At 46.2% G+C, this 14354-nt stretch overlaps 1 protein-coding gene across 16 annotated transcripts in view; it reads right to left on the bottom strand.

The window, feature by feature from the left end:
• Positions 1–11794: 11794 nt before the first annotated feature.
• The window catches only part of CAB39L (calcium binding protein 39 like), a 104661-nt gene continuing 102101 nt past the window's right edge, over positions 11795–14354 (bottom strand). For all 16 annotated transcript variants that reach the window (XM_077811270.1, XM_077811361.1, XM_077811279.1 and 13 more), the window contains one exon: positions 11795–13900. In XM_077811270.1, coding sequence (XP_077667396.1) covers positions 13721–13900 — 180 coding nt within the window. In that variant the 3' untranslated portion in view covers positions 11795–13720. The remainder of the gene's footprint in view (positions 13901–14354) is intronic.

The raw sequence follows: 14354 nt of genomic DNA, 5'->3' as shown, positions 1-14354 counted from the left end.
GGTGGGCAGGAGCAGGGCCGGATGTTTGATTTTGTGCAATTAGAAAGTTGGCAACCCTAATTGTGCACCACGCAGGAGGCAGCCAATGGCAGTCTAGATTCTTTCAGAACAGTGGGGACTTGGCAGTACTGGCTTCTGTGGGTATTGAAATGGCTTATGGGATATGAACTCTTCTCTATGCAAGAACCTAACCAGGAAGATGAAGAAGTGGATGAGGCTTTTATAAACAACTAACAAAATCATCCGAAGCACAAGACTCAGTGGTGATGGGGCACTGCAACTACCCAGACATCTGTTGGGAAAATAATACAGCAGCACACATTGTCCAAAAAATGCTGGGAATATATTGGAGACAATTTTTTATTTCAGAAGGTGGAAAAAGCCACGGGGGAGAGGTTGTTCTAGATTTGATTTTGACAACTAGGGGAAACTGGTTGAGATTTGAAAGTGGAAGGCAGCTTGGGTGAAAGTGATCATGAAATGGAAGAGTTCATGATTCTAAGGAATGGTAGGAGGTAAAACAGCACAACAAAGAAAATTGATTTTAAGAAGGCAGACTTTAGCAAACTCTCAGGGAGTTGGTAGGTAAGAGCTCTTGGGAAGCAAGTCTAAGGGGGAAAATAGTTCAAGCGAGTTGACAGTTTTTCAGAGTCACTATTAATGGCACGAGCAAACTATCCCCCTGTGTAGGAAAGATAGGAATTATGGCAAGAGACCATTAGGGCTTAACCAGGAGATCTTCAATGATCTGAAACTCAAAAAAGAGTTCTACAAAAAGTGGAAACTTGGTCCAATTACTAAGGATGAATATAAACAAATAACACGAGTATGTAGAAAGGCCAAGGCACGAGGCCAGGATTAAACCAGCTGTCGACATTAAAGGGTAACAAGAAAGCATTCTACAAATATATTAGAAGCAAGAGGAAGATCAAGGACAGGGTAGACCTGTTACTCAATGGGGAGGGGGGTACAATAACCGAAAATGTGGAAATGGCAGAAGTGCTAAATGACGTTTTTGTTTCAGTTTTCACCAAAAAGTTTAGTAGCAATTGAACAGCTATCTTAATGAATGCCAGTGAAAATGAGGTAGGATCAGAGGCTAAAATGGGAAAAGAACAAGTTAAAAAGTACTTAGACAAGTTAGATGTCTTCAAGTGACCAGGACCTGATGTAATACATCCTAGAATACTGAAGGAGCTGACTGAGGAGATATCTGAGGCTTTAGTGATTATCCTTGAAAAGTCATGAATGATGAGTGAGCTTCCAGAAGACTGGAGAAGGGCAAATATATTGCCCATCTATAAAAAGGGAAATAAGGATAACCCAGGGAATTACAGATGAGTCAGCTTAATTTCAGTACCTGCAAAGAAAATTTAGCAAATAATTAAGCAATCAATTTTCAAACGTTTAGAAGATAATAAGGAAATAAGTAACCATCAGCATGGATTTGTCAAGAACAAATTATGTCAAACCAACTTGATAGCTTTCTTTGACAAGGTAACAAGCTTTGTGGATGGGGGGGGAAGCTGTAGATGTGGTATAGCTTGACTTGAGTAAGGCTTTTGATACTGTGTTGCATGACCTTCTCATAAACAAAGTAGGGAAATGCAACCTAGATGGAGCTACGATAAGATGAGTGCATAACTGATTGACTGTGAACCACTGATAACTACTCTCTGGGAATGGTTTCCCAATCAGTTGCACACATAGAAAATGGGAAATGACTGCCTAGGAAGGAGTACTGTGAAAAGGGATCTGGGGGTCATAGTGGATCACAAGCTAAATATGAGTCAAGAATGTAACATTGTTGCGAAAAAAGCAAACATTCTGGGATGTATTAGCAGGAGTGTTGTAGGCAAGATGCATGAAGTAATTTTTCCACTCTACTCCGCACTGATTAGGCCTCAGCTGGAGTTTTGTATCCAGTTCTAGGTGCCACGTTTCAGGAAAGATGTGGACAAATTGGAGAAAGTCCAGAGAAGAGCAACAAAAATGATTAACGGTCTAGAAAACCTGACCTATGAGGGAAGATTGAAAAGATTAGGTTTGTTTAGTCTGGAGAAGGGAAGACTGAGAGGGCACATGACAATAGTGTTCAAGTACATAACAGGTTATTACAAGGAGGAGGGAAAAAAGCGTTCTCTTTAGCTTCTGATGATAGGACAAGAAGCAATGGGCTTAAGTTGCAGCAAGAGCTGTTTAGGTTGGACATTTGGAAAAAAACTTCCTGTCAGGGTGGTTACGCACTAGAATAAATTGCCTAGGGAGGTTGTGGAATCTCCATCACTGGGGATTTTTAAGATCAAACACCTGTCAGGGATCGTCTAGATAATGCTTAGTCCTGCCTTGAGTGAGGGGGATTGGCCTAGAAGACCTTTTGCGGTTCCTTCCAGTCCTATGATGCATATGACTGAGGACACACCTCACTGACAGAACACATAAACAGAAGACTGCCTTAAGACACTCCATCTTGTCCCCGAAACAGATTGTTTTTAACCCATGTAAGGGAGATGCTGGTTCTTATAACATTGGAATGGATGTTGAGTTCCAAAAAGAGAGAGAGCGACTCCCTGAAATTATAAGAGGTTAATAACCTGGATGATGTTTTTTGGCCTATTGAAAATACTGCTATACTCCTTTCGTGATGTCTGTGTAGTCACATAACCACATAGCTGGGGTAGAACTTACTTGGCTGCACATACTTTGCTCTGTTGGCTGACAGACTTAACTGAGCTTCTTGGGATTCCTCTGTTTCCCCAAACCTGCTTAATTCCAGATGTGCATGTATCATGCATTCCAGATGGTGGCCATAACAGCCAGCGTGTCAACAAATTCTGTTCACTGAAAATTGTTTAACTGTCTTCTGGTTTAACCGGGGGTGGGGTGGGGGTGGGGGGGGGGGGATGTTAGTAGTTGGGAACACAAAACCTAGGTGTACTAAGGAAGACAATCCTGAAAAGTAAAATGCCGCAGTTTGATAACGGGGTTGCAAGTGTGATTTTTTTTTTCTTTTTTTTGTACAGGACTAGCCTCAAGTTGGCAAAAGCCTAAAATCTTCCAGTAATCTTGTCTGGCTCGCTGCCATGTGATGGGGAACTAGATCCCTGCTGCTTTAATACAGATGTAGGCAGCAGTAATAACATAGGCAATGCTATGCCTGAGTCAGGCCTGACTGAGAGGCCCACAAGCAAGTAGCCACGTGACTGAAGTGCAAAAGTCTGACCCTAGCTTGCCCAGTCGTGGCTGGGTTTAGCTTGCAGGCAGTCAGTGTATCATCCGGGGGGGGGGGGGGGGGGGGGGGCCGCAGGAGTATTAGGTATGTAAATGCACAGATTTGATGCTGTACAAGGGGGCAGAGAGAGAGGTGCTTATTGCTGTACTCGCTACATGGCTGGTTAATCAACTTTAGGGATCTTTACTGTGAACTGACGCCTTCGTGTCATAGCAGGCACAAAAGGACGCACTGAGCCGACTTACCAAAAGGTGCAATGCAAAGCTGCAGGCTGATATTTCGCAAAGCCACTAGAGGGCAGTGTTCCCAGCTCATGAAGTTGCTGGTTGCTAAACTTCACTCACTCGATGGCCACACAGCAAGCCAGTCTGGTGAAGCATTTTCCCCAACCCCTGTGGCTGTGGGGTTCCCTGTGTGGTTTCTGTGCACACCCGGCCAAGGTCTGTGTTGCAGCAGCAGGACTCTCGTAATATGGCAGCGAGTCAGACAATTCCCCTGCGGCAGACTGCAAAGGCCGAGGCGTTAGCTGATAAATGGCAGAACAGTTGAGCCAGCACAAACCTAATAAACGTGGAGGGTAATGAATGACCCCAGCCTGAATGTAATGTAGGGGCCAGGCACTGCTTGAATCCCAAAGCACAGCCAGCGTTGTGTCTGGGTGCTGAGTGGCAGGCTTCTGAGTGCGAGTTACTTTTTAGTATAAAATTGTGTTTGCTTTACTCTGCCCCTCTTAAAATCCATTTAACTTGGGCAAACCCTGGCCTTCCTGCCCTGGCCCCTTTTACAGCTGATGCATTGGCGGGCTCACCTTTGCTGGCGTCTGGTTCTACTACAAAGCCCTTGCTACTGAAAAGGCCGCATTTTCCAGCAGTTACCCCTGAAGCCGGCAGAATCGTCTAAAAACCATGGATTATGATTAACCCAGTGAGGCTGTCACAGAGGTCACGGATGTCATGACTTTCCAGGGCCTCCATGACTTCTGCAGCCAGCAGGTGTGACAGACTCCAGGGCCACCGGAGCAGCTAGGGTGGCCCGGGGCCAGCCGTACCACCCCCATCTGCCAGCTGCAGGAGTGGTGGTCCTGGGTCACCCCCTGCAGCCCCCCAGCAGCGGCAGCAGCAGTCCTGGGCAGCCCTCCCTCCCCCTCCAGCAGCAACAACAGCGGTCCTGGGGCTGCACCCCCGCGCCCCCCCCCTCCCCCAGCAGCAGTGGCAGGCAGCAGACCCACACCCGCCAGCAGCAGTCCCAGGCCCCTCCTCCCCCAGCAGCAGCAGCGGTGGTCCCACCCCAGTCCCAGCAGCGGGGGCGGGGGCCCAGGCTGCCCCTTTCCAGCAGCGGCAGCCCTGGGCCACCCCTCCACATCCTGAGCACCAGTGGGCACCCAGGAGCCCTCCCCCACCCACCAGCAGGTGCCCCGGAGTCCCTGCCCCCCCCCCCCCCAGCAAGAGCAGCAGCTGTGCCACCCAGAACCCAGCAGAACCCCCATCATTTAGTCAGGAGTATATAGTACAAGTCATGGACAGGTCACAGGGCCGTGAATTTTTGTTTATTGCCTGTGACCTGTCCATGACTTTTACTAAAAATACCCATGACTAAACCGTAGCCTTAATTATGATGCTTAACTAACAATTTCTGAACTGAATTTGGTGAATTGTCAGCGGAGTTGGGTGACTAACTTGAAAGGAATTTTTTTAAAGGGTGGAAGGAATTATGCCCCGCTTTTCTTGCTGAAGTTTAAAGGTGCCCTGAGACAGGTGACAGCCCCCCCCCGAAACCTTCCCTAATGAGAACAACAGAAAGAGGACTCACTGCCTTTCTTTTTGGCCTCAGATAGCAGGACTGTACATTTGCCATTTTAATTTTAAAAGCGCGGGGAGAGTGGGGGGCGGGGGCTCATTTGTCTACAGTGTGTTTTTGAACCATGTGCCACTTTTTTCCAGCCAGCTCAGTCAGGAGCCTAACGTCTAGTTTTGCTGGCAGGGTGTGGCCCGCTACTTTGGGCTGAGTATTGAAAACTCTTCCATCGTCACTGAAGGGGCAGGGGCTGGTGAAGCCAGGCTGGCTGCAGACTGTCAGGCATCGACGTTAAACAGCTTGTAACAAACGAAAACTTTATGCTGGCTGACTACACCTCCTTCTACCTCAGTGGCTTAGCTCGTTCCTGCCTCTTGGGACAGGGCATGGCCAGTTGGGTCACTAGGTGCTTTGGGATGGGGCAGGCTGGCCTACAGAAGGGAGCACTGCCTATAGCTTTGGCAGAGTAGACAGATGTGGTGCTGGATCTTGTCAGAGAAGCAGCCAGTTCCTCGGGTGGGGGAGGGAGAGGCACTGAAAAAGAAGGGGAGACACTAAGGGCTTGGAGTTAAAACTTGGCATCGCTGTGGCTCTGTGTGTGGCGTTTGGCCAGACCTAGTGACCCTGCTCTGGGCCCGAGTGGTTGGAGCGCAGCTGCCGGGGGCTAGACAAACCCTCCCTTTGGCTCACTGATGAGTGTAATCACAGTGCTGCAGCAGTTCCTTTTCCAGCCAGCACAACCCCAGCAAAGTCTCAGAGAAAAAATCCCCCAGTTGGTGACTCAGGACTCAGCCACCTCCTCCTCCCTGAACTGAGCTGAACTGTAGGCCAGGCCTGAGGCTTTAAAGAAGCTCATCAGGCACCACGGCTAAGTCGCCAGCTTCAATGCTGCATTGATTTTCAACATGCTGTCAAGAGCGATAGGCAGACACCCTTGCCCATGCGTGTTTGTGGAGCCTGTACTTGGCACCACAGCCCATACCCAAATGGGCAACGTAGATCCTTCTGGCAATGTGTGAGCCCATGGGAACGTACAGCAGGACAAGAGAGAAGGGGCATTATAATGTGGAGTCCTGAGTCTCAGACAGGCTGGTCGGGTCACTCCAGTAGCTCTGAGCTACTCCTAGGCTGCTTACCTGATTAATTATTTACATTATGCCTAGAAAAAGCTCTGTTGCTTTCATTTTTGCCTTTAATGAATGTGCCAGGATTTGTACTGGTCCCTTTCTCAGCAGGGATTTTTCTTGTTCTTGGCTCTCCCTGTGCAATGTTGCATTACTGTGCTCGACCCACAAACCTCTTATTATTTCAACTGTGTGAGACAAAAAGAACAGGAGGACTTGTGGCACCTTAGAGACTAACAAATTTATTTGAGCATAAGCTTTCGTGAGCTACAACTCACTTCATCAGATGCATTCAGTGAGCATCAGTGGGGTCACCCCAAGGCTCTGCTACACGCAGTCCTATTCTAATTCTAGCTCTGCCAGGGGCCTTAGGCAAATCACCCATCTTCTCTCTGTAAGTTTCCCTGTGCTCAACTTTAAAATGGGAAGACAGTTGATTCCACGACTTTACCTATCTTTGTGAAGGAAGTGCGAGAACATACACACAGCATTTTGCCTTTGCCATGCACGCTGGCTGGCATATGCTTATGTGTATATGTGGCCAGTTCGCCCTTCTGCCATGTGCACCAGCAAATGGCTGGTGTGTGTTGGTCCACTGGATATTTGCATATGGCAACCAGGTGCATGCAGCAATGCAGCGAAGCGTGTCTCATGGTAAAAGACTGGCACCAATTAGTTCCTGTTTGCCCAAAGCTTTGAACAACTTCAAAGTGCTAGGGTCTGATAAGTATTTTTTTATGCAAGTTCAAAGCCTTCTCAAGGCAGCTGTTCTCAAAGTGAGTTCAAGGACACTGTTATAGTTGTCAGAACTATATGAACATAGATAAGGTCCCGCCTAGTTTAGAAAGAACAGGCCTTCGTCATAAATGGTGTAAAGGTCAGTTCCGTGTAAATGTCACAGTCTCCAGCATGCAACTGTGCCGATCTGTCTTCTTTCCTAGAAGGAAGAGCATATTCATTAATTGATTAGCCTCTTTCCTCACCAGAATGAGTTTTTTTAATTACACAAAGCAGAGATTGCATAAAGTCCATGACTGTGGCACTGAACAGACAATGATGCATATGGGAGAATATCTAGCTGAAGGGTTTCTATAGTGCCCACCACCTTAGGATTCAAGGGCTTGGCACTGGCCAGTTATTTATGTATTAAATGTGCAAGTGTCCACTGAAGTGTCATCTCGGTGTGATTAAAATAAGTGGCAGCATGGTCCCCTGGAGGAGATGGGCTGGTACGTCTTTGCTCTCTACTCTCTTGGCTGCTGAGACTGCTCCGGTTCTACTCTTGGTTGTTTGGTTCTGCTTTGTTTAAATCAACCCTGACTCATGACCACAGGAAATTCTTCCCATTCGCATCCCTGGAAGAAGCCCAGCAGGAAGGAGGGGGATGGCAGTTAAGGCACAGGACTGCTGGTCAGGAAATCTGTGTGATCTTGGGCAAGTCATTTCCCTGGGAGCTGTGTAGCATAATGATGAGCATGACAGACTCCTGCCAATGACTCTTGAACGTTTAGTAATACATTGTCTTTTGGGTAATATAGTGTATATCTACACAGCATCTGGGAGCAAGGCTCCCAGCCTGGGGCCACAGGGTCACACACCAACCCTGCTCCCTAGGACTGACAGCCCAAGCTCCAAGGCATACCATAAAAGCACTGTCTACACAACTGTTTAGAGCGCACTATGATCCCTGCTAGCGTGAGTCTGGGGACCTGGGCTAAGAGACTCATTCCCCGATGCTTTGTAGACATTTCCACAGAGAAAATGTAGACCGCATTCTTCCTGAAGGTGCGGGCACATGCCATTCATTGCTTTCAAGGGGAGCTGTGGTAATGTGAGAAAGGGAGACAGGAAAGTGCCCAGCTTTCCCGATCATGGATGAATCTAAAGGAGAAATCCTTAGAATACGCAGGATGTGTCTTGTCATTTTGTGCACTGTAGCCTGTTCACATGAAAATATTTGACGTGTCTCCCTTTCTTAAGTTGATCTCACATTTGCTACTCAGAAAATTTCATCCCTTACCTATATATATGGCATCACAGAGGCATGCCTTCCCTGGGACAGCGCTTCAGAACTACAGTAGAACCTGAGAGTCAAGAACACCTCAGGAACGCAGGTTGTTCGTAACTCTGAAATGATAGTAACGAAACGCTATGGTTGTTCTTTCAAAAGTTTACAACTGAACATAGACTTAATACAGCTTTGAAACTTCACTGTGCAGAAGAAAAATGCTGCTCTCCCTTTATTTTTTAGTAGTTTACATTAAACACAGGACTGTGCTGTATTTGCTTTATTTTGTCTCTGCTGCTGCCTATTCATATACTTCTGGTTCCAAATGAGGCATATGGTTGGCTGGTCAGTTCATAACTCTGGTGTCTGGAATCTGAGGGTCTACTATAACCACATCTGGGCACTAGAGGTCTGGTCACGCTCCCAGTGACCTCAGTTGCAAACCCCTCACTGACTCTAATAGAAACAGCTTCAGAGCCGCTGTGCTGATGGAGACTGCCTTGTTCTTGACAAAGCAGAGTTCAGGATACCGGAGATTCAGGAACCAGCACGCTATCCTTTAAGTCCATGCTGAACCATTCCTCCCTACATGATCTGAGAAGTGGGAAGGGTTAGTCTGGGGTGACTCACCCACACCCCCTTTCAACTCCAAAAGGAAGGCAGAGATTTGAAATCCTGACTCACTGAAGCGTATTCAGATGTGTATGACAAGTAATGGGCCAGTAACATTCCCTTGTATATAAAAAACAGATACACAAGCTTGTCTGTCTTCACTACTCGCCGGATCGGCGGGCAGTGATCGATCCAATGGGGATCAATTTATTGTGTCTAGTCTAGATGCGATAAATAGACTCCCAAGCGCTCTCCTGTCGACTCTTGTACTCCAGCGCCGCGAGAAGCGCAGGCGGAGTCGACGGGGGAGCGGCAGCAGTCGACTCACCGGGGTGAAGACACCACGGTAAGTTGATCTAACTATGTCGACTTCAGCTACGTTATTCACGTAGCTGAAGTTGCGTAACTTAGATCGATCCCTCTCCCCCCCAGTGTAGACCAGGGCTAAGTCATCAGCTCTTTGAAAATACACCCCTACTAGCTACTCATCACTGACTCCAAGGCAGAGTGGCTAAGTCAGTGGTGCACACAGCAGCCTTCCAAACAGTTTGGCTTGCGTTCAATTGCCAGCCTGAATATTTTGGAGGCAGTACAGACAGGGCCCTTGACTGCAAATCAGGGGCTCTGGGTTCTAGATCCTAGGTTCTACTGGTCTGCTGTGTGACTGTGAACAAGTCACTTCACCTTTCTCTACCAGTGTCCTCTCCTGCTTTGTCCATCTTGTGAGCCTATGGGGGAAGGGCTGTCATCATGTGTTTGTACAGAGTATGTGGCCTGGAGCTCAACTGGTGTCAGTAGGTGCTACTGTAATATAAATGTTCAGTAATAAATATTCATCTATCATGTAAGTGCCATCAACAATAGATTAGAGGTGAAATCCTGGCCCCACTAATTCTATGTGAGTTTTGCCATTTACTTCAATGGAGCCAGGATGTCACCCTAGACGAATGTTATTCTGAGGGGTAGTGAAGACTTGTGGCTTACTGTTGAAATTACTTAAAGCATGTGGAATCATGGTGCCAGTCTCTCTCTCATATAGTTAGTTTTAATTACTGTATGAGGCATCTAGATGCTATAGAGATGAGTGCTTTCCAAATATACTACATGGGTGTAGGGCAAAAACAACTAAAATGAACTATTTACTGTAACACTCAGATGGAAACAGAGTGCAAATTCCATAATGAGTGAAGGCCCAAGTTCCCCATCAGACAACTCTTTCCTCATCTGTTGAAATGGATTGAGGATGGATAACTTATCATTTTTCATTACAGAGGAAGGACTGTGATGACTGTTTTAGTCAAATTCCTCCTATTTTAATTAACTGTCTAAAAACTCAGTTAAATGGGTTAGTTTGTATATTCTGGACACTCTTCTGTATCAGAGTAGGTTTCTATGTACAGATCTAACAGAATTCTGCAAGTTGCCACAAACCAAATCTGCAGATCCAAACATCCCTTGGGTGGGGTTTGGAATCTGGATTCTGCAGCTCAAGCCTCTCTCTGGTTTATTTTTTCCTCCTGCCTACAAGTGTTCTTTTTCACCTTTCTCATTGATAAATCATGGTCTTGGAATCACACAGTTCCCACTCATATTAATTTTAATCCCTGGGAGAAACTGTGATATTCCTGTCAGGAGCTGGTTCTGAGACAAAACAGGAGCCCTGATTGAAACACAAAAGGAAATTGAAAAGTCTATCTTTACTCCAAGATGAATCAGAGAAGACCTCATCTTTCAACTAATTAGAAATGTGTGTCCCAGCCTGCTGTGAAATATTATTATGGAGCCTAATGGGCTCCTCAAGCTTAATGTAATCACCATCATTTCTAGTGCTTTCCCCTTTTACAAATGTTAAACAAGTTGAGTTTGGGAATGATTTTGAATTGCCCTCAGTATGCTGGAAATAACTTCATACTAGACTGAAAACACTGAGCCAGCCCTATGTGCAATAAACTGGAAGGAAGTGGATAGGTATGGCTCTGTACAGGGCCACGTAAAGAATCTGGAATTCTTGGCACACCAGTTCATGGGCCCCCTCAGCCCCTATCCCATGGGACGCTGTGGTCCCACTTCTACTTGTGGTGGTAGTGGCCCAGCGCTGGCTTCTGGAGTGCCCAACATCACTTTCTGGGGCAGACTGGGGCCTCTCCACTCTTTGGATCACTGTGGGCAGGCTGGGGTTTGTTCAGGAGGACTGATGACTCAGCTCCACTTACCCCGCTGTAGGCATGGGACTCTCTGTAGGGGCTCCTCTTCCCCTAATGGAGCCACAATGGGGGAGAAGAGCTAGACCATCTGCCCACATAGAGTCCTCTGCTGGGGCCTCTCAAAGCAGTGGGTTTCAGAGTTAACAACCCACTAATATGGATGAGGCTGTTCACACATTTCAGAGCTACTGATTCAGGCTGCCTGCAGCCTGAGGCAGGCATCACTGAATCGGTTACACCTGGCTCGCTTCACAAACATGAAAGCTAGAACATTTTTTGTAGATGAAAGCTGAGATTCTGATGTTATCACGTAACTCTAGGGGCTGAGGTCCAATGTGTTCATGCAGTCCCTGAAATGGGCCCCTCCTAGGAGGTCCTGAGACACTGAATGCCCCAACTCCCATTGGTTTCAGCACCTTACAGGAGACTCTCCACATCTCAGAGGATCAGACCATTTAGCGAATAGCTCTGCAGCTTTTCCACACCAAAAGCCCCCTCCCTACTCTAGAGATGCAGTGTGTGCAGCACAGAGTGTGTCAGTGCCATGTGGCATGGCACTGAAGGTTGCAGGAAGGCCAAACTGGATTTTGCAGCCTGAGACTGTCAGGCCCCATGACAGTGAAGGCTGCAAATGTGATTTCTGCAAAGCACATTGGCTCTGAAGAAAGTGATCATCTGTCCTCCTCCATCAATGGAAGTTGTGGCTGGTGGAGGAGAGAGAGAGAATTTAGCAATGAAAAGATTCTAAGTGAAAGCATTTTTTGAGAAGGTGGCGGGGGCGGAGAAGTGAGGGAAGGAAATAAACAGTGATTAAAAAGCGTAGATTAGTAACCATGCCTTTAATAACTTGTAAATATAATTTTAAAATTTCAAGCAACTAAGATATACATTTTTGTTTATGCCTGACATCTTAAAAGTAAACCATGTGTTGATGACCTATTTGTTTGGTTTCCCCCCTTTTCTAAAGCATACAAATTAAATTATCAATCACCTTAATATACAACAGTTTTATGGACAAAAATCTCACCTGATTTCTATCCTTTCACTGAAGTGTTTGCTATGCAATTATAGCTGGAGAACGTAATGTTTCATTCAACAAACAGAAAAACCCAGATTTAAGCTAATAGAAGAAATACTTCAAGATATTCCCTCCCCACTCTCAAACTCCTCCACCAAACAAAATACCCAGGATCACAGTGCTTATTTCCTTGAAGAAGAAGAAGAAAAAATGGCAAGAATATCTAGGCAACTCTTTTTGGACCCAAGGCTTTATTTATCTTAAACATCACAGTGCAATGATTTCCCCTTCCACAATGTTCAGCCTCTAGCAAAGAAACTGAATTCACGTCTGAACAAATCAAAGGGAACATGCTAACCACATAGGGCAACCCTGTGAGCCCAAAGTGACACTCCTAGAACCATGTTCAAGCTTCTAAAGAAGTGGCTTGATTTTCAGAGGGGCTGAGCCTCTGCAGCTTCCATTGACTCCATGGGAACCGGGGTTGCTCGGCTGCTCAGAGTTAGCCCGTTTTTATTTAGATGCCTAAATAAGAAATTCAGAGTCTGATTTAGGTCCCCAGGTTTGAATGTTTTGGGCATGATGTTCCCAGCACAGGCACGTATGAAGGAGCAGAACCTGAACCACTACAGAGTCCACATCGGAGGGTTCCCAACCATGGCACAGGTATTAGTACTTCAGGCTTGTATCACTGATACTCTGCCTGGGCTTCCCTTAGGTCTCAGCTTAGGGTTCACTCCTGCGAAGTGCTGAGTGCCCCACTGACGCTGAAGCCAATGGGAGATGCATGCTTCAGGACTGTGCCCAGAATAGGAAGTGCTGAATACAGCCCAATTCTGTTTCCGTTAAGTCAATGATCAAATTTTCACTTATTTCAATGGGAGCAGGAGCAGGTCCTTAGTGATGCACCTCTGCCCTTAGCCCTGATGTATTACCTGGCTCCCATTTAAAGTGCATGTTCTAATTCCCAGTGGAGCTAGGACTTCTCCTGATCAGTCTTATTACAAGACTGGGGTTTGGGGGCAGCCTAGACTGCATTGTAGGGTTAGATCAGATACGGAGGGATGGGAGGCAGTGGGCACTGGCTGCCCCACCCGAAGTATTAGCCTAGTTCCTAGGTTCAGTTGGCCAAACTGGTGGGAAAGCTCTGAGCTTGAGTGAAATCAAAAAGACTGAAGGAATGAGTGAACATAAAAATAAAGTGAAAATGTGAACCTTACTTTTTCAAATCTATCTCCCACTGCTTTAGCTAACAAATCCACTACATCAGTGCAGATAAGTCAATCGCCCAACACCCTCTTTCACAGTCCTCATGTGCATGCAGAACTAAAATAAATTCACAACTACAAGTGCAAAGAAAAAGATATAGTTACAATCTTCAGACCTCCTACCTTGTGCATTTACGGAGAGCTCAAGTTTTCTGATAAAAGCAAGAGCAAAGAGGTTCATTCTTCTGGAGCGCACAGATGAAAATCTGCCTTACCAGCTTCTAATACAGAGGGTGTCTAAACTGACATAAATAATCACAGACTTGATTAGAATATATTATTCCAGACTTTTTTTTTTTTTTTAGTTTTCATGTAAGACCTTTATACTCTTGACATCTATGTGAACAAAGAATCAAACTAAAACAGGCACTTCTCAAGCGCTATTGTGTTGTTAAATGACACATGGGAGGAACTGAACAAATATGATTTAATGCCTACGATGGGAAATTAGGGGAGCTCTTCATGGCGTTGGCTTTTTCAAGTCTCGGATCTGTTTAATCAAGTAGTTCTTCTCATCGGTGAACTGTTCATCATCCGTCCTCTCTTTCTGGAAATTGCTCAGAAACTCAATTAGCTTGGGTTGGTTTTTCAATAGAATCTCCACGATAGGCTGCGTTTTGTTTGGACTGGCCACAAATACCTAACATGCAAACAAAACCACACACACACACACAGACAGAGACAGAAAGAGAGGGATGAACAATCAGAATCATGACACTGCCCTACATCATTCTCTGTTGAGTCAACTGAATGCTGGAGGCCAGATTCTCTGGTGCCTACCCTGTATCCACTGAGTGCAGTACCCAGTGAGAGGGGAGAGGGAAGGGACTGCATATTTGTTGGTTGCAGCTACCTGTCCCTGTGACCAGTTCTACACTGACCTCAGGCCCAGCATACTTTATAGTAGCCCCTAAGATCTTTTAGTCTAAAGTATGACAGCTGGCTATGGCTCTCAAGAGGTTGTTTGCCAGCTGGGGATTAATGCAGTTGCACTCTGACCATGACCCTTCCATTTCTAACAAGCACCTATGCCTCTGGAGCTGCAGGGAGGGCACAGGAACAGACTGTGCTAGCCACATATTAGCTGGGGAGAT

Source organism: Eretmochelys imbricata, chromosome 1, assembly GCF_965152235.1.
Source record: "Eretmochelys imbricata isolate rEreImb1 chromosome 1, rEreImb1.hap1, whole genome shotgun sequence".
NCBI classification, from domain to species: Eukaryota; Metazoa; Chordata; order Testudines; family Cheloniidae; genus Eretmochelys; species Eretmochelys imbricata.
This window is presented reverse-complemented; position numbering and strand designations above follow the sequence as displayed.